At 40.3% G+C, this 20,994-nt stretch overlaps 1 protein-coding gene across 1 annotated transcript in view; it reads right to left on the bottom strand.

Moving 5' to 3' along the window:
- The window catches only part of tfpia (tissue factor pathway inhibitor a), a 46,551-nt gene that overhangs the window by 15,741 nt on the left and 9,816 nt on the right, over window positions 1–20,994 (bottom strand). The window contains exon 2 of the mRNA XM_080901977.1: window positions 8,899–9,102. Coding sequence (XP_080758103.1) covers window positions 8,899–9,102 — 204 coding nt within the window. The remainder of the gene's footprint in view (window positions 1–8,898; window positions 9,103–20,994) is intronic.

Here is a 20,994-nt window from a genome sequence, read left to right on the forward strand (position 1 = left end):
TACACATATATATACATACACATACATACACATACACATATACACACACATACATATATATATACACATACATACATACATACATATATATATATATATATATACATATACACATATACACATATATATATATATATATATATATATATATATATATATATATATATATATATATATATATATATATATATATATATATATATATATATATATATATATATATATATTAGTGCTATTCTTAGTTAGCGTATTGTCTGTCTTGTCTTAATGTTGGTTTATAATGGAGCACTGTAACAAAAAATAATTTCCCCCAGGGATCAATAAAGTATCCTGATTCTGATTTAAAGTATTGCAAATATTGCCTAATATGTGCTCTAAATAGCTTTCTGCTGCTCTTAAATGTAACATCTGACACAAAATTACATAAACTATAACTGAATTCCAAATTATCCACAGCCTCAGGTACAGTACAGATGAGGTGGTATAAAAATCCTTTAAGAAAATGCTGTTACTAAACGAACTAAACCTTTAACCTGTCAAACATCATTATGTCACAGCCCAAATAACACACCTCTGTACCACTGTGTCCAGCAGCAGTGAGAGGGCAAATCTGGAAATTACAACATTGCCTTTGCTAATTTTCATCTAGCATAATAATGTCACAACATATTTGTAAAACATTAATAAAAACAATACATTTCTATGATTTTGAGATTTCATACATAAACACCGCTGGAGTATGAGGAATAAACAAATCAACAAAAATGATGGATTTCGGGGGTAAGATTATTTACTGGTTTACTTAACCACCTCCAAAACATAATTCAGTCCCCAAATAGTCACTGCAAAACAATGTAAAAACAGCTTACCCTTGTAGAATGATGTTGTTTAGTACACAGGCCTTTTCCACACCCTTAACAAATTTGACATTTCAAAGACCTCCAGCAATATAATACCGTTTGTGTAGTTACAGGTTTGCTGCTATCTCTTTTTTCACTTTGGTGTATAAAAAGCTGTGCTCACACGCTGAATGTAAGGGGTAAGTACAAATAAGCACATCAGTGACAGAGAAACCCTTGTTTGTCTCCCTGACCTCTGCGGGCTTAGCTATAAAAGGCAAAGCAAACTAAAAGAAGAGTTTTGGACCTGGTGATTTTTTGGGGTAAGCCACAATGTTCCTCACATCGGTTTCTGACCTTTACAAGAAGATTCTCAACAAGCTGTCTATGTCTTTGTCATCTGGTGTAATGAAGTTTAGAAGGGACAGGTGGCATAAATCAAATCAGAGTGTGCAGACTTTTTGCCGTGTGCAGTGTTTGTGAGAAATAAAGAGTTGCTGATTTGACAGGCCTGTTGCACAGAATGAGTCAAAACACAGAGGAAGACATTGGATCTTAAAGATCTGATTCCTGAGATTTAGTGATGACATTTTCAAGGTTTCATTGTGAAAAAGTCTAGCTTTGTATTCCTGTTGGCAAAACCATACAGAGTTGCTGAGTGAAGGATTTAATGTGTTCCATCATACAAACAAACATATCCTGTAAAAGGCCAACTGGATAGTGGAGAGCACACTAACAGGTAGTGCTAATGAAATTTTGATGCTAATTTAGGTTAATTTCAAATTAATTTACAAACCCATCAGACTGAATAACACAAATGTGATATTCGTTTTACTAATGTGGACCTGAAAGCAACTTAATTATGTTATGAATGTCTGTGAAGGTTCTCAGTCATCCAGGTCATCGTAGTCAAAGGAGCTTGCAAAGAAAAGCGTCTGGACTTCTTTAAGTTGCTTGAAGACGTTTCACCTCTCATCCGAGAAGCTTCTTCAGTTCTAAGGTCAAATGGTGGAGAGTCCCAGATATAAACCTAGTGGGAGTATCCCCCCACAGAGGGACAAAAGGACCCCCTGATGATCCTCTAATCGCCTGAGCCAAGGTGTGAAACTGGGTGTGGGTCCCAATCAGCCAGAGTTTCGGGTGTGTTCATTGTGAAACCTGGCCCCACCTTATCATGCGAATTCCTGAGAACCCTGTTACCATGGTTCCGAATAGGTAGATATCTTCAGCACTCAGGCTCACCCAAGCCCAAACTTCTCATTGAGAAAAGGGTGTCAGTTTTCTCAATGAGAAGCTCTTGAATGATACACGCACCAGATTCCTTTATATTTGTGTGTGTAAGCATTTAAAGCCTGCTGTAAATCAACACAAATGAAACAGGAACTTGTTGGCTTATTTCCTTTCATTGTAGTTTCGACTTTGAGTTTAAACCAAAGTCATCACCCAGCGCTGGAAAAAAGGATACACTCCTGAAAGTGCGATTCAATTTAGATAAAAGCCACCACTACACGCTGTCCCTTGCTTGTAGTGCGCTCTAACATGTTTTTATTTGTTCAACCAAAAACCAATAAAGGCCGTCCTGGAAGTGCCCTTTAAATGCCATTATACAGATAAGTTACATTTATAGCTGCATTTAATGCAGTGATATTTTCTTTATAACCAAAAGGCTGCAAGTTTCAAACTTGTGTGAGACTTTAGACACAGACCAGTTATCCTGTGGCCTCACGCAATAGTGTGGATCAAATGGAGGCATTTCCTGTATGTAACAATGGTTGGAGGATGCAAATCCATTCATGATCCTCTTGTTTGACTGCATTAAGCATCCCATAACATGCTAAAAGTAAAGGTTTCTTACTGTGAGAGAAACATATTCCACGTTGATCAGACATGCTTCAGTATTAAAAGTGTATTATTTATATGCTATACATTCTGCACGCAGCTCCAGAACCGAGACAAAACTGCTCCTCACCCATTCCCAAATTTGCTTTTGTCGACTTCAAGTGTTTTTCACAACACATACTTCAGATTTCACCTGAAGTGCTTCTGGAGTGAGGCGCTGCGGCACAACCTGACTGTGGATAAATTGAACTTCCAATTGTGAACGGGTCTAATTATCGCGGCTTTGATTGCTTTTCAAGTGCGACAGTTTTATGATATATTACCCTCGTCCCACTTAACAAAAGCTAAGTGCAGTGCAATGAGTGGCAGGATGTATTGCTGTGCTGTCAAGGCTGCACTTAGCAGGTGTCACGGTGCTTTCACCGTCACCAATTGATTTGGGAGGATACAGCATGGATCAATGAAGGGGTCCTGTCACTCCTTTTATTTAGTCCATCTTTACTCATAGTTACACACACACACACACACACACACACACACACACACACACACACACACACACACACACACACACTCACACTCAGAGTGGCCTTTCTACCTTTACTTTTAGTACACTCAGGATTTAGTTCTGAGCTTTTTTTGTATGTGCGTGTGTGTATATCCGTTAAGCCCAGTCACGCCACACTACAGAAAAACAGCTACCGCATAACGTGTTTGAACTTGCGTCTTGCAGCGTGGAGGTTAAGCGAAGTTTAGCAATAATGAAGATTATAAAATTTTCCATCTCATCAAGAAAAAAGGGAGTTGAAAAAAAGCAACTCATCTCGACTTGTCTGTTTTGCAATCTGACAGTTGGCGCACAATAGCAGGTGTGCTTTATGGCAACACTGATTGCATGCTATCAACAGCCTAATGGGAATTTATAGAAGTATCTGCAATCTTCTCTATATGCAGCAGGCATCTCACACAATGTTTCAGGGAGGAGTGAGAGAGAAATAGCCGCAGCAGTGTTATAAATATCCACAATTTTACATCTGCATTTTGATTTTACCTGGGAACGCTACCATAGAGAAAATCTTCCCTCCTAGTCAGAACCCAGTGGGACAAAAAGTATTTTTAGCTAGATTGTTGATTTCACTCTAATTGAGCCAGAAAAAGTCATCCCAAATCTTTTACGGCAAGACGGAGGTGAATCTGTACCCATCTTAAAATTATTCGAGCAACTCAGACAGATAAACAAGCACTGCCTATGTGCACACTGCTTGCCTTGAGGCGACTTATGTTGTGATTTGGCGCTATATAAATAAAATTGAATTGAATTGAATTATAAAAGCCATTCCTTCTTGCCCTCTTCCTTCTGTACAATCTTGATTGCTGTATATATGGTTGATGCATGCGTTTCCCAGTAATAGTTTTTATCTAATCTAAATGCAATTTAAAATGACTATATTGCCTCTGACGAACCTATTACCGGCAGTTTGTGGTGCGTGACTGCATGATGTAAGCAGATTCCTGTTTGCTTTCACTTTTAGATGTTGAACACAGCTTTGGCAGTTTGGGGAATTAAACTATTTTTGGGCTTAGAAACCTTAACTATGTACACGAGGCCTGTAAGGCTTTAAAGTGCTCCAGAGATTTCAGAGGTGTGGCTCTGGAATATTATTTCCAGACAGCAGGGATATAAAGAGGATAAAAAAATGGGTGTTTGTCTGTTGAAATGCAAACTTGTGACACCAGCATAGGGGACTAACTAGCTTTGTGTCTACAGGTAACTGGTAATCCCGAGCTCCAGCATAAGACAAACAGCTATCCTGCAGGCTCACAGGCCATTCAAGACTAAAACAACTAAAAGTGGCTTCTTGCAACAGCAGGAAGCCACTATTTTATTCCACAAGATCCTTTTGTGGTCTCATAAGGAAATGTCAGTAAACACTTTTACTTACTATTCAGGAGCACAATTTAAAGGTACTTTACTTGAGTGTTCCCATGTTGCTTTCTAGCTTAAGGTTAAATTATACACTGCATTTATTTTTATAGAAATAACTGTTTAGTGTGACAGAGAGTTGTTTTTGAACACTAATATTTTGCACTGAAAGAATCAATATGCAACAACATCAGGAAGAAGGAACACAAGAAGCTGGAGAAATACCAAGGGCTCAGCGAAGAGCTTTAGAAGATGTGGAGGGTGAAGGTAAGAGCGCAGTCCATCCAAAATGTCCATCACGCCACTCTTGTGTTAATCTATGCACGGTCTGAAGCATGTGTGTGGGAATGTATGTGAATGTTTTACTGTTATATCTTATTAGTATTTTAAGTATTCTATCTATTTTATTTATTGAATTTTATTGTTTTATTTATATTTTGATATTGCTAGGGATGATGCAATGATCGGGGACCATTCTTAATTTCGTTGTTCTCATGACAATGACAATAAAGTTTCTGATTCTGATTCTGATTCTGATTCAGTCCTAGGAACAGCTAAGATATTGCGCAGGACCCTTAAGATCCCAGGCCTCGGGTAGAGGACCCGAGCTTGAAGGATAGACAGATTCTTATATATTCTGTTAGCTTTCCCTCAATACATTTTTTGCATCACATCCTGAATGCAAAAGTGAAATATGGCACATATATTTCAGCATTGATAATAACGAATACTTTAGAGATTTCTGTGGCTGGCACAAGTACCGATACCTTAGCACCCATGGAGCTAAATACCTTGCTGATCCTAGTCATGTTTCTTGCTATAATCCTTGGAAAAACAAGCACAGTTTTTAGTTTCTAAAGCCAAGAACAATGCTGCTCCTTCATTTTCATGTCCTTTACACACAATAGACAGGCTAATGATGCAAATTCATGCTTCAGCATGTGAATAATAGCACATTTGGAGTTATTAAATGCATACTGACTAATATTTTGCAGCTCTCTCAATTTGAAAAAAAAAATAAAAATCCTGATTTTCTGTTATTAATGTAATTACCATTTAGTGATAAAAGCTACTTGCAAGGTAGCTTTGTCTCCTGCCTAAAAATTACAACCAATTTCAAATGTCATATCTGACGAGGATATCAGTGTACCATGCTAAAATTTTCTAAGGAGCCGTTTCCTTGTTTGGCTTCAGTCTCTCGCCTGTTTTTAAGATTAGGTTTAAAACCCAACCAGTCGCAGCAGATGGCCCCGCCCCTCCCTGAGTCTGGTTCTGCCGGAGGTTTCTTCCTGTTAAAAGGGAGTTTTTCCTTCCCACTGTCACCAAAGTGCTTGCTCATAGGGGGTCATATGATTGTTGGGTTTTTCTCTGTATCTATGAAGCGCCTTGAGGCGACTTTTGTTGTGATTTGGCGCTATATAAATAAAATTGAATTGAATTGAAAACTGTTCTTTTTGATAAAGCTTATAGTTCGGGCTGGGCCACGTGACTTTGAGCCCTCCTTGATTATGCTACTACAGACTTTGCTTTGCTGGACTTCCCATGACCCACTAAAATCACATCTTTCCACTACCTCTGTGTGTCACAGTGTTTTTATCAATAATGGTTGTCGGTGATTTTCTGATTTATTCGGTTAACTAGTTCCTGGATCATGATTACGCTTAGTTATGCCTCATTCCCCACCTGTCTCCACCTTCCTTATCAACCCCAGTGTGTATAAACAGCCATGTCTACGGGTCTTATTTTACTCCTCCTAAATGTTTTTAATGTTTTTTTGTTTGTTTTTTGGACTGAGCCATACTTTGTTTATGCTGGGTATTGTTTGTTATTAAAATTCACCCAAATAGTCTTGTTTTGTTGTGTTTTATTTTTTCTAGTTTGTATGCAGGCTTGTGCAGCATTTGGGTCATCCTCTATACACTTCAGCATTAACAGTATCTTCATATAGTAATTCTGAATGTCATTACATTTTATGTTTTCCCAAGACCTCCCAGCTGGCTTCAGGCCCTTCCTGAGCCTGGCTCTGCTGGAGGTCTCTTCTTGTTAAAAGGAAGTTCTTCCTTCCCACCATCCCCGAGCAGTCACCCATAGTAATTTGACTGTTGGGGATTTCTCTCAAATATCTGTAAGATCTTTACCCTCTAGTAAAAAAGGTGACAGTTGTGAATTTTTTAAGTGACCTTTTCAGGGTCAAGCTGGGTAGTTTTCATTAAAAAAGGTCAAATTATACATAATTATGACCCAGAAACTTCCAAGTTTTCTTTTATACATTAAGCAGATGGCTTCTGCAAAACTGTTCAGAATTAATGTGCTGGCAATGTTCCGTGTTAGCAACATAACAACAGAATGACTTTATAATAGGATTTTATGCCCAAGGAGGCAATAAAGCCTAATGAGGAACAGCAGTCCTTGAAAACAAAAATGATCCTTTGCTAACAACAACAGTGCCACGATCCTCGGTCTGAGCGTGCTCACTATGAAAAATTATCTGTGTGTCATAGGTGTCCTTTTTTTCTGCTCTTGCTCTTGACGAAGGCGGTCGCACTTTTCTCCTCCTCCTCTTCTCCCTTAGCTTCCCTCCTTAGACTCTTGTGTCCTTGTCTAGTCTCGTGTTTTTTATATTACTTTTCCCTGGAACACTCTCTCACAGTCTGTTCTCTAAAACCTAAAAGAGGAATTATGGATTTGATCATCTGGTCCCTAAATGCAACTGACACCCTTTTCTCAATGAGAAGTTTGGGCTTGGGTGAGCCTGAGTGCTGAAGATATCTACCTATTCGGAACCATGGTAACAGGGTTCTCAGGAATTCGCATGATAAGGTGGGGCCAGGTTTCACAATGAACACACCCGAAACTCTGGCTGATTGGGACCCACACCCAGTTTCACACCTTGGCTCAGGCGATTAGAGGATCATCAGGGGGTCCTTTTGTCCCTCTGTGGGGGGATACTCCCACTAGGTTTATATCTGGGACTCTCCACCATTTGACCTTAGAACTGAAGAAGCTTCTCGGATGAGAGGTGAAACGTCTTCAAGTAACTTAAAGAAGTCCAGACGCTTTTCTTTGCAAGCTCCTTTGACTACAATGACCTGGATGACTGAGAACCTTCACAGACATAACAGGGTTCTTGCTGATCGGAGCTGGCTTGGCCCTGACTTATCGAAGAATTAAGGAAGCGGAACTGGCTGTTCAAACCCCCACAAGGCTGCCCGCTGGGATTGAAACGATGGGACGAGGTACGAGTTTCTCAAAATGGGCTCATTGAGCGCAGCACAGAGAAGATCTTGGAGAACGCACGGCTGCCATGAATACTCAGAATAAGACCTCTGAGTGCAAACTGTATCACATCTTGGAGCAGCTCACTGTGGTCGTGAGTTCTCAGAATCGGCTCTTTGAGCACAAGAATGACAACATCACGGAGCGCAAGTTTGATAACATCATGGAGAAGCTCACGGCTCTCCAACGGGAGATTGAGAGACCAGTGTTGGACTGTTAGAACAGCTTTGAAATTTATATGAGCTGTTCGCACTAAAGTAAAAAGCACCATCACTTCATGCGGATACCCTTTCGGTGCCAGCTGCGGTCGCAAGGCTGGAGCCGAACAAAAACTCCCTGATAACGATGGGCTAGTCTGTTCCTTCCAATTCCATGCAAGGCCACCTAGGTTGGCTGGAAGACTGTTTACTTAGCCTAGCAGGGCGAAGGACATTGTCTCAGCTGAACTCTGGACACGCACACACATACATATACACTGATATGCACACACGCATCACCCCTCCCTTTCCGAACGCCTTCGATGCTTGTTCCCTCCTGGGAACACGGCGGGTCTGAGCCCGTGCTGGAATGGTAGCGCTGGGCAGGATGGCTGCTGTGTTTGCTTCGGATTACTCCTCACCCCCCACCCAACCCTGTGGCTTGTCACGTGTTCCATAATGTTGTGCTTTGGACATTTATGTGCTTTTTTGTGCAGAGGAGTTTTTTTGTTTCCTGTTCTCATGCTGTCCTCCCAGGAGCCCAGCATGAGTAGAGGTCTCTTTTTTCCTCTTGTACTTTCCCATTGTAGTGTATATTTCAGTGTTTTTCTGTAACGCTACCAATCTCCGACCTGTATCCCCATGTGATGTCTGTGTTGTGTGTGTAAGGTCGGGGGAGGGGTGGGGGTCCCATTTCACTGCAGGGCAACCTGCACGTGGTGAATAAAGCCTTGATTGATTGATTGATGTGTTCACTGCTCAAGTGAGTTTTCAAAAAAACGTCAAAAAAAATCATTTAGTCAGCCAAAAAAGTTAGACTCACCCGAGACGAGGCATGTTTCCTCGCATTCTTCCGAAGTCTCAAAATTGTTCTGGTTTCCCCCACAGCCTCCATATTCGAAGAGTTCACAGCGTCCGGAGTCGACATTGAAGAAGTATCTGTCCTTTATGGCCCTGCACGGCCCCGGCTCGTCCTTCAGGGCACATAACTCACTGAAGATGACGGGTTCAGCTGGCACTCCATGTGCTGTGGTGGGACAAGAACACAACTTTTAGTGCTCAGCTTCTTTTGGCATCCAGTAAAATGGATTTTTTTTTTTTTTTTGTGAGGAAAGAAATTAGGTCACAGCATCAAACTCTAACCTCAGGCTTTGAGATAAGGTAAAGTTGCATGGCAGTATAATTTTTAAAAGACTTTCGTGTAAACGGCTGACAGTCAGCTTTCAGCCGTTTACACTTTAGACACAAGAACAGCACGCCGTGTGACCTGACAAAATAATTAGAAATATGCAAATATTTAGTCAGAAAAGCTACTCACATATTTTATTTTTATGCAATAACTTAAAAGAAAACTTCTACTTTTGGCATACTTCTTTTTTGGACTTGCACTGAAAATAAGGAAGCACCAGCAACCAGCAAAACTCCCCTGCGACATAAAAGCAGATCAGATCCAGGTAGGTGGCAGCTGGAAGGAAAAGACTGAGTGAAGGCAGCACAAATTTCCCAGCATGCTGCACACAGCGATGGCTTGGACTGCAGCACATCAAATTATTTATTGCACAAACTGCGAGACCGGATCATTAGAGTGTTAAATAACCGGGCCTGTTGAGGTGAACTTTCTTGATCACTAGGCGGTTGAGGTCACAACTTTTAAGATCAGTGGACAATGGAGCTTTGCACAGACAGCGTTCTCTAATGTCATTAATATTTATAAAAGCTGGCTTTGTCAGATCCATGAAAAAAAAAGGTGACACGAAACCCTCTGAGCTCTACTAACCACCGTTGCGAATGTTAAATCACTGTCTCTGTGTGCTGCTGGGAAATAGCTTTCTATGTCCTCATCCCTGCTGTTTTTAGGTCAGGTCTCTGTTATGCTCGCCTGCAGCAGTGCAGTTACTTCAAAACCCACTGAGATCTCTTTGGTTTGTTGGATATCTGTCCAAAAGGGGTTTACAGAGCTTGAACCACAGCATTTAAAAATGTCTTTATGGATTCTGCGCATGCTAATGTAATAAATAAATCGATGTGTTGCAATCTCTCACTCAGTGTTTCCTACCTTCCCTGCTTTTTTCACGTACGAGCACAGAGAGGAGTGACTTTTGAAACCTGGGAGTGTGAATCAATACTCGCGCAATCCTGCACAATGAAAAAAATATAATAACACAAATGCACACGGACACAAAAATTGATTGCTTTTGCTATGGATCCCCATTAAGTGGTGGTGCTCAACTGTCTTCAACCAAGATGGCGCCGCGTATGGTCGCCCTGGTGCTTCAGTGCGTTACTTTTGTTTTGTTTTTGTACGCTGTGTTCACTGCATCATTCCATGATTGGCACTGACCACCACCTGCACTCATGTATATATCTTTCAACGTAGCACTCTTAATTCTTATTCTCATGTATATATCTCATGTATAGCTCATGCACATATCTTTCTACGTAGCACTTTTAATTCTTATCCCTACTTTTATTTTTTCATGTCTATTTAAGTGCTATTTATGACACTATGTTTGCACTGAAGCACCGCAGCAATTTCCTAATGTTGTAAACCTGCTCAACATTTGGCAATAAACCCCTTTCTGATTCTGATTCTGATTCATAAAGAATGCATGACAATTTCCACCTATGCTGCCTATTCTGCAGAGAAGGTCTGAGGTAAATATAGCCACGTTTGTCACTCTTTGTTATTTTCACTGTCACTCTCAGGACTTGTCCTAGATCTGATTAGCAAGTCACATTGTGAGGCAAAAATTCCAAGAATACTGGTTAAGTTCTGAGCTCTCTAGAGACATTTTCACACATGCAATGCAACCCAAAACTATTTCCTGCTGGAGCTGCATGTGAGCACTCAAAATTTCCAGTGCCTATGCCATTTTCACTTCTGCCTCTGCTTCTGGGGTAAAGTCCCAGTCTTCCTCCATTTACTCAGATGCTTAAGGCAACCACTGTATTAATGGCTTACTTAAAATAAGACAAAAGGAAATCCTAAGTAAAGTGAAGACAAGTGTTAAAACAACCAAAAATGCACAAGACAGATCAATTTGTTTTACAGCTTATCAAACTGAGGGCCATCTCCTGCGGGCTGCAGGCAAAGAGGCATGGTAGAAGCAGGATAGATCACCGGTCCATCACAGGAAGAACACAGTCAGACAACTACAAATTCACCAGATAACTTAACAAGCAAATGGGGGGGGGGGGGTGGAATCAGAGTGGAATTATAGAAAGGCCTCTCCTGGCTGGAGGGCTTAAACCAGGAACCTTCTTCCAGTAAAGTGACACTGTTAACTCCTGCATTACCGTACCAGCATACACAAGGAACAGAACTGAATTAACAAGATTTCAAGGCTATATAATGTATCTAGTAATATATATATTGATGTTTTAAAAATCACCCACTTTAGATTTTTGCAGCTGGGATGAAAAAACAAGGTTTGTTTTCTGAAAGCTACAGAGTTTCATCAAAACAGGTCCTCTAATGGGACCTACCCTAACCCCTCTCCTATCAGCACAGCAGTCAACAAACAGTCACTCTGCCAGGAAAGGTAATGAGGGCAGCAGCTCATCCTTTCAGCCTGTCCTCCTCCTTTACCTGTCCAATTCTAGCTTGCAACCAGCCATTGGGGATACCAATCAGATATTCCCAATCTCCTTCTTTCCAGCCGACCTGTGTTACTACTAATGCATGTGGTGAGGCCAGCAGAGTTTCCCTGAAGAGTCTTGTGGTATTTTTGTTCATGCTCCTCTTGCCGAGGCTGATAAGCAGTAGCAGACAGGGAGGAATTTCACATTGACATAGGTGAAGTGAGTCTGTCTGGTACCCCACACAGCCTATGTGGACGCACCTTAGTGCTGAAACACACTGAACAAACTTTAAAGAGAAAGATGGCAAGTCACAATTGTTTGCTCTCTTCTTTGAGATCGAATGCCTCGGGCTACCATGGTTACAGCACAAAAAATTCTTTAAAAATAAAAGTGCAGACATGGTGCAGACTGGGCTTTGTGTTACACAGTGTCTTGCAAATAGGAATGGTCAATAAGCCAGAATTTGACTTTCCAAGGAGACGGAAAGGAAACAGGTTCCTCCTATTGATTTCTGCTCCTCCTGTCTAAGCCAGACCAAAGCAATAAGGACTCTTTTCTTCTATCACTCATGTTCATTATTCAGACAGAAGCATTGGGAGGCAGTGTAAAAGAAACACAACTGAAGACATTTTCTCTGCAGGGAAACCAAAAAATTCCAGCCACTTCCATGTGGTGACTCAAAACTTCCTTTAAAGAATTTGTTTGGATTCAGGAGACAGACACCTTCTGTTTTTAATTTCAGGCTTAAAGCTTTCCTTTTTGATAAAGCAAATAGTTACGGCTTCAGGTGACCCTGAACCTTCAAGTAATTACACTGTCCTAGGCTGCTGGGGACTTCCCATGATGAGTGTTTCTTCCTCACGTGCCTCATTTCCCTTTCTATGTGTTCATACACCATTTTCTATTTATTCATCAGTAATTATTTATCTCTGGCTCTCTTCCACAGCATGTCTTTTTTCTATCTCCCTCCCCTCACCCTAAACTGATCGCAGCAGATGGCCACCCCTCCCTGAGCCTTCCTTCCCACTGTTGACAAGTGCTTGCTCAGAGTGGGTCATCTGATTGTTGGGGTTTTCTCTCTATTATTGCAGCATCTTTACCTTATACCTTGAGGTGACTGTTATAAATAAATCTAATAATTAAACCTTACATGAGATGCCAGCCAACAGCGGTTCCTTTGATTTGAAGCCTGACCCCTGCCCAATCCTGCATTTTCATTTAATGTTTTGGTTTTGTTTTGTTTTGTTGTTTTTTTTGGGGTTTTTTTGTTTTGTTTTTTTTTTTTTTTTTAAATTGGAAAAAATGACCAGACCTGCAACGATCAGATTTTTTTCTTGATAGGTTCAGAATAAAGTTAGAATAAAGATCATTTCCAAAGCATTCCTTTTATGGATGCAGATAATGAGTCATGTCAGGTATTCCCAGTAGCTTTTCCTCTGAACAATGGTAGGCTAGCATAAATGAAATTTGCTACTGCCTCCAGTATTTTACAATTAAGAAGTCCTCCTTTATTTTTTTATGCACCCTTTTAATGGAAAACCCATCAGTGCAATCAAGTACAATCAGGAGCGCCGCAAAGAAGAAAAGGCTGAAATTAATTACATAGATGGCATTAAAGAAAGAAATGCTGAGAGTTTTTGAGTGGTTGGCGTGACATGAGCAATCTTCTAGTCACCCTCATTCCAGCTCAGGTTTTCTTGAGCAGCATCATAGAACTGCAGCTAAATGCCAAAGAGATTCAACATTAAATAATTCTGAATGAACAGCAATAATATTGTTTTTATTTTTGTCAATCCCAAGCTGTTTTTCTTGGTGGAAAATTATATATTATGATCAAAAAATTAATAAATGTATGTAAAAAGCTATAAGCTGTATTTTACATGATGCAATTTGCAAACTAAAATTAAATCTTTAAAGTATGCCGGGGTAAAATTCAATAAAAAAACACACACTTTCACACACACACACACACACACACACACACACACACACACACACACACACACACACACACACACACACACACACACACACCCCTGAGCAATCTACAAATCCATCCAAAGCTCTGGATCTGTCATCAGGAATCCTCTACAGAGTTGAACAGAGGGTAAGTAAATATTGTTCACAAAAGGCATCAGAAAAATCCTTGGACCTATTAGCATGCTTCTTGAAATATGAAATATGGAGCGTAATGAATCAGGAAGCAGATTTCAGGCACGTCAGATTTCTATTGATGGCTACTCTTCTGAATACTGCTGACAAGTTCAGCTTGGCCAAGATTTGTACGTACACATATGGACGGATAAAGATCTGAGTTGCTCAACATGTGCGCTGTGCTGAGCACCTCTGTAATTCCCTGGGCAGGTTGAGTCTGATTGAAACCCAGTCCCAGCTTGTTCGGTGTAACAGAAGATTATCCCGTGTCTTCATTTCTAGGGCCCTTTGCAAAGAGGATTGAATTACCACAAAGCAGCAAACAAAAACAGGCAACCCATGAAAGAGTCGAAGAGAAAATACGAAAGAGCACGCACCATCATCAGGATGACAGTTAAACATGATGTGCTAAAAGACAAGCTTGGGAAAGTGAGACAAATAAAGATGGAAAACAAAGATAAAGAGCAGAGTAATGCCACAGTTTTGACAGCTCCCAGTGCATTTGTCATCTATAGCATCAACTGTATGAATGTTCGCTGCAGGAAGGGAAATAGTCTGGTTTTAACATTTCCCCATGCATTGAGATTTGAAAAGAAACAGCAGAAAGAGAACATTTACTCACTAAGCTGAATAAATGACCACAGTATCAACACAATATGAAATGCCTCCAGTGCACTGAAAACAACACTTATCAGGCACATATACTAAACAACACAATGTCTGATTTTATTAGTGCCAAGCTAAGTAGCACTGACATCATGGCGCGTGCTGATAAAGAGTCCGCCTTCTACTGGCTGAAGAGGCTTTCATATTCCTATGTAGCCAACATCGTGCTCAGTCTATATGTTTTAAGTTCTTTATCTTATTTCACGCACGAGTGCAAGACGTCTGCACTAATCCACGCTCAGCTATTTGACAACTGTGTGCACACAGTTCAGGTATTCATAGAGTACTCCATGTGTTTACTTACTTGTGCACTCAAAACAGTACGTCAAACTGTGGAAGTAATGATTTAGGAAACATCCCTGACAGTCTTCATAGAAAGCCTGACAAACTACAGATTCACTCATGTCTCTGTTCACTGCCCGAGGACCCAATCTGCAATCAGTGACATGATCCACGAGTTTAAAGGAGGTTTTTTTTTTTATGTCCATTCCTTTAAGGCTTGATGAGATAAAATAATCATTACTTAGTTGGTGAGTTTATTTAAGACAGGAAAAAAATGGTGAACATTGCTTGAAAAAGCTGCTTATGGAAAATTCATTTCTTTACTAACTCGTCTCAGTAAATATTTAACAAGTGCAAATTCCAATAAATAAAACTGATATTGGATTGCAACACTTGGGTCAATATGCTTAAACATTTATGAAGAAATCAAAAGGATGCATCAGCGTGCCAGTGTAGATAGGCCCGAGACTTAAGAAATGCTGTGTGTTTATCAGAGCCCTGCCCTGAGGCCAGTGGACAAAGGGCTGAGGGCGAGTCAGTGAGTCACAGTGTGTCCCAAGATTTTACAGCTGACCTCAGAGCAAATAAGGCCACCCTCACTGCGTATGCGTTTCTGCCTCTGTGTGTGCGCACGTACATACACACTTCCAAACATGCATTTGTTTTGTAACTTGGTTTCAGGAGAGTTTCGTTCTCTTTTTAGAGCACAGAAGGATACATCTCTGCTCCCTGAATGCTTTGGCATCAACACACGAGGTCTTTAACAGTCTTTGTCAGCTCTGGCAAAAAGGGACAAATCAGGGAAGGACATCTAGTTGACACACACCCGCATTGCTTTTTTTGCAGACTCAAACTGGTGGATTTGGTGGTTCTGCAGATGATGTCATTTTGAATTACACTCTCACAAACAGGTTTGAACCATTGTTTTCGGTTAATCTATTAACAGAGCAGAGCTCACTTTAGCAAGTGTACACAATTAATGCTTAGTGTGGTTGAGGCTACAAACGGCAGGATACTGGGTGGGTCAGCAAAAAAAAAAAAAAAAAAAAAAAAAAAAAAAAAGAGGGTTGCACAGGAAAAATCATCCTGCACATCATTCCACATTCAGCTCATTAAAGCAACAGACCTGGGTCTTTGCCACAGAAAGATGACCTGATTCCTGCATCAATCGTGGAAGCAGGAGGAAGTTCCTCCAATGGCTCTTCATGCTGAGAGATCAAAGATGGCCTCAAGCACCTTTTAAAGTATTTTCGCCAGCAGATCAAAGGAATCCCCCTGAAACACTGACACGTTCATGCCTCCAGGGCAAATATGTTGCCATTTCTACAAACAATAAAAGCTTTGAAAGTTCAGGTTGTGTGGTCGGGAAACAAACCGGGGGCTACCCTGAAGCCAGAGTGAGTAGTGAACCAGTTCATGTTTGGGCAGCCATGGGTTGGGTCCCTGTATCGCTCAGTTCACAGAGAATAGACAAAACCCTGCCACAACTGGTGGCTTGACTGCTGCTGGAGATACCCAAGTTAAAACTTACAAAACCGCCAAACTTACACCAAAGTTATCATGCAGAGCTCTGTTTATCTCGGTGTATAGTATGTTTTATCTGGTGTTGCTAAAAAAGATTGCAACAGAGCTTTGTTTTAGGCTGCAAGAAAACCTGCTTAATTATCCAAAAGGCTTGTGGGATCCATGCATTTTTAATCAGAACCTCTGTAATGGCGTGGCAGGTGGGGAGGGAGGAGAGATGAAATGAGCAAGATAATTGTTGCTCCACAACTCGATAGCTTTTGTGGACTCATTTGTCCATGCCAAGCCAGATTTAACACTTATCTCCACTTACCTTGTTTTTTTGTTGTTTTTTTTAACCCAGGGCCACTTTTTCTTTGTTAGCTTGTTCTTCTCTTTCTCTGAGAGCCTGGTGAGATAAACCCAAAAACTTTGTCTGCCTTTTCTTTATGATTTTAACTCTTTTTCATATATCTTGCAAACCTGAAGAGACTTTTTCTCCTATTTCAGTTCAGTGGTGGAAATCACTCCACGTTGCAAAGGCATTATCTATTCCTGGCAATATCTAAATTGAGCCTCTGTTTCCCACTTGGTCTTGATAATAAAACAATAGTGGGAACCACAAATCCCTCTCGCTTCAGTGATTCTTCCAATTCCGTGCTGTGACATTTGCAAAGCCAAAACACTGCCGACCCCAAAAAAATCCCACTCAGTGCCAATTAGAGTCTGGTTCAGCCGGTCCTCAGCCAATCAACCGGACAAACCAGGTTTCCTGGATGCCACTTTAATAGGATGTGTGTGATTAGCTGAACCGCAGGTTAGTGACAGTTATCTGCACACCTGTGTGTGCCACTGCAAGAAATTAAGTTTACATCGGTACGAGCAAAATTATAGTCTGGTCCCTTTAATTCGAGAGAAGACTGTGACTTCTCAGTCCAGAAGGAGCATATGGCAGACAATGATGCAGGCATAAGTTCGACATAAGTTGCAAAAGCCGCTGGGGGAGAAAATACAACAGCACCATCTGCCATAGTGAGGAAGTCCCAGCTACAAAAAGACTCACAATTATTCATCACGTCACTGGCAATGACAACCAAATCATTCTCAGAAATGGCAGCGTTGAGACCAGTAATGGAAAACTTTCATTACAAGGCACGCTGATATAACACATTCGGATTGGATTAAAACTTGTAACTGCTGTCTTTAACCAATTAGAACTATATATCTGAATAAATCAGTTCATTTATTTATTTCAGGGTAACACAAAAAAAAAAAAAAAAAAAAAAAACAACACCTGATTATCTCAGAGTGCATACAATGAAAGCCAGGCATATTTTACAGGGTAGTGTCAGTGCATCAAGAGCCCCCAAATGCAGATGTCTTTGCTAATATCAAAGCTGAACCAGAGGCAACATCAGATGACTCTAACATAGGTTAAAGAGAAAAAGAGGTACAGAGGCTTCGCTACAGGATTTGTTGGTTCATAGCTATAAGCCCTGATCACGCTCACATCCATCATTCAAGAAGGTAAAATTTCATAAATGTCATATTTGGTACAAGTGAAATATTTACATTTTTTAATATGAGGATTTATTGTTCTAAAGAAAGATAAAAACAGCTCATAATTTAGACAGGACAACCCATAGCTGCTGAAGGTGTAAATGACTGAAGAAAAACAATGCTGGCCTGCATATCACAATCATGACGCAGGTTCACAGTTTGCTATACTGGCTGTTTTAAGTAACTTAGCTAAAAGTTTTTGTTTTGTTTTTTTCCAGATGCATCAATATTCCAGGTACAATGAAGCACTGAAAAGAACCTGAAGGATTCTAAGGACTACGGTCATTAATGTTTTTGGCTTTGATGTGGTTGTGATGGTGCAGCTGAATCAATGGGTCAGAGAGAAAGTGGCTCATTCCCCATCTGTGCAAATGCCATCCTCAACCGATTGTACAGTAGATACACTCATTAGATTAGGAGATCAATACAGCAGCCTTTTTCTACAGTGCAGGTTATAATTCAGACAAACAGATGAGAGAAAAGGAAGTCCTTCTTCTATTGCCGATTGGAGAGCCAAAGTGAGACTAAAAGTTAAGTTTGAAAGCATGCTCTCATATGAAGGATTATGCCTGCTGCTCCTGCACTGACACCTGAGGGTAATGCAGCCGAATGGCACTGAAAGTTCACTTTTGTTTTATTTCCACTTTGTTCACATCAGCAGCAACCATTTCAATCCACGGTTTCATGGTCACCGCCATTATGTTATCAACTGAAAAGATTAGCAAGATGGATGGCAGCATGGGCAGACCAGTTTTATAGAAAATAAAATATAACCAGTACAAAGAGACATTTTAAGCTTGAAAAATGAGATCATTTACTAATTTATTTTTTAATCTCTTCACAGCCAGCTGGTCTCCATTGACCTGTATGTTTAGGTTCACATCTATCCAAACTGTCCCCTTTGTGAAACACTATTATTCCATTACATCAGCGGTCCCCAACCTTTTTTGCGCCACGGACCGGTTTATGCCCGACAAGATTTTCACGGACCGGCCTTTAAGGTGTTGCGGACAAAATAAAACTAGTACCGGTACTGAAAAAAAAGAAGATTTATTCATAACACACGGGAAAAGACCCAGGAAAACAGAGTTAACGATAAAAACGATAACAAAATAACGCTGAAAACCAATAAAAACCCTGAAAACCACACATTTCACACCTGAGCCTCAACTCTCGCGGCCCGGTACCAAACGACTCATTGACCGGTACCGGTCCGAGGCCCGGGGGTTGGGGACTGCTGCATTACATGATTTGGGTTTGGTTAAGTCTCTCTAACAGTAATCAAAATTAACACATGCTTGGTTAGCAGGTGGCTGAAATGCAACCTGAACCCAACTTTGCACCTAAGTGGTTTGGTCATGACCTGGAGGTTAACAAATGACATGTCGTCTTTTTAAAGCTCCACAGAAAAAACTGTGACAGAATTTCTTTTTTTATTCAAATATGTTGAATACAGCGAACTGAGTGCATAAGGTTAGGATAACTGGTTATTCTATAATTACAATGAGTGTGAATGTGAGCAATGGTTGCATGTCTCCGTGTTCGCCCTGTGACAGGCTGATGACCTGTCCAGGGTGTAACTAGCCTCTCACCCTGTGACAGTTAGGCTCCAATGAATCAGCTTTATGACTTTCAAGGGCAACACAATACAAACATTACAGCGAATTCAATTTAACTTCAGTTTCTATGTGAACACACCTTGAGATTATACAGCATTGCAAGCTACTTAGCACGGTACTGTTTTGCATGGAAGTCTGTTTACGCCACTAAGGAAAAAAGCAAAAAAACAAACAAAAAAAAAAACACCACAATCCATAACTCATTATCTTTCTCGAAATTTCGACCTATTAACTCAAAATTTTGAGAAAAGTAACTCGAAATTTCAAGTTAGCTCTGCTAATCAGTAATCTACGATAATGACGTCATTTTCTTGTTACCCGGAAGGATATGGCGCAGAGGAATGCGCACTCAAAACCGGGTTGGCAACAATTTGGCGCTTTTGAAAGTACATTTGCTGATAGTAACACCACGATAGTAACGATTCAGCTAATAACACAAGGATTTCGTCATTTGTGAAGCCATGCTGAAAATACTCAGCAATTTGTGCATTCATGACTGGCTGTAATACTGGTTAGCTGTAGCAATTGTAGCGGAGGGTAACTTCTACTTCTGGGTAACAAGGAAATGATGTCATTCACATAGATAACTGATTGGCAGCACTAACTCGAAATTTCGAGTTATGGATAATTGTTTTTTTTTCTTTTGGTGGTGGAAATGGACTTTCATAGTTGTCACCATAGTTAACGTATAAAGTATTTTTTTTCCTATTCAAGTATTATTATCTCTAAACATCATTACAGCTGCAAGAATTCGCCATAAATATGATGCAAGACATGAAAAAGTCCACCAAAGACACAAATTGAATGAAAATGTAGCTCACTGAACATTTTCTGGTGCTGTTTTGCCTCGAACCCCTGCGCAGTGCCAGTGATGCTAGTCGCTTTTACATGTTTAATCTGTGGCTATGATGCTTTGTCAGCTGTGACTGTTCAATGATTTCTAAACCTAGTGGAGTTTTCATCAGTTGAAATGACTATTTATGTATTTGCATCATTGTTAAACCACAATAATTCAGTTTTGTTTGCAAATAATTTACTCACAAAATCAACTAGAAAATCAAAACTCAAAACAATGGTGAGACTGCAGGTGGAAAAATAAATAAATAATGCAATCGTGGGAACAACCAAGACGACAATGAAATGTTTCAGTCCGGAGCGCCCAGCAGGCTGACCCGGTCATGGCTTTGCCATGACTAAAACCGAATAACAAAACCACAAACAAGAGAAATAAACAATGTTTTGTTCCTCAAAATTGAGCAGTACCAATCTGTTCACATTACAGTGCATGGAAAAGAAAGAAGCTGTAGGGAATAAGTCAGAGGTGTTACAAATACAAAGGAAAAACTGATTGTGTCTGACTTTGCACTATGCGTAAAATGGAAAACTCATTTTTTAGAGAAATGGCAGACAGAAAGACACAGTGGGAGGCTTAAGAAACAGTGTGTTCAGATACAACTTGATAATTTATTATTTGTTATATTTCAATATGCTCAGAAGCCCAGAAATACCAATATCCTGCTGTTCATCTGAGCACATATTCACAAATCTCAGTG

This window comes from Rhamphochromis sp. 'chilingali' (assembly GCF_963969265.1).
Source record: "Rhamphochromis sp. 'chilingali' genome assembly, chromosome: 14".
Classification (NCBI taxonomy): domain Eukaryota; kingdom Metazoa; phylum Chordata; class Actinopteri; order Cichliformes; family Cichlidae; genus Rhamphochromis; species Rhamphochromis sp. 'chilingali'.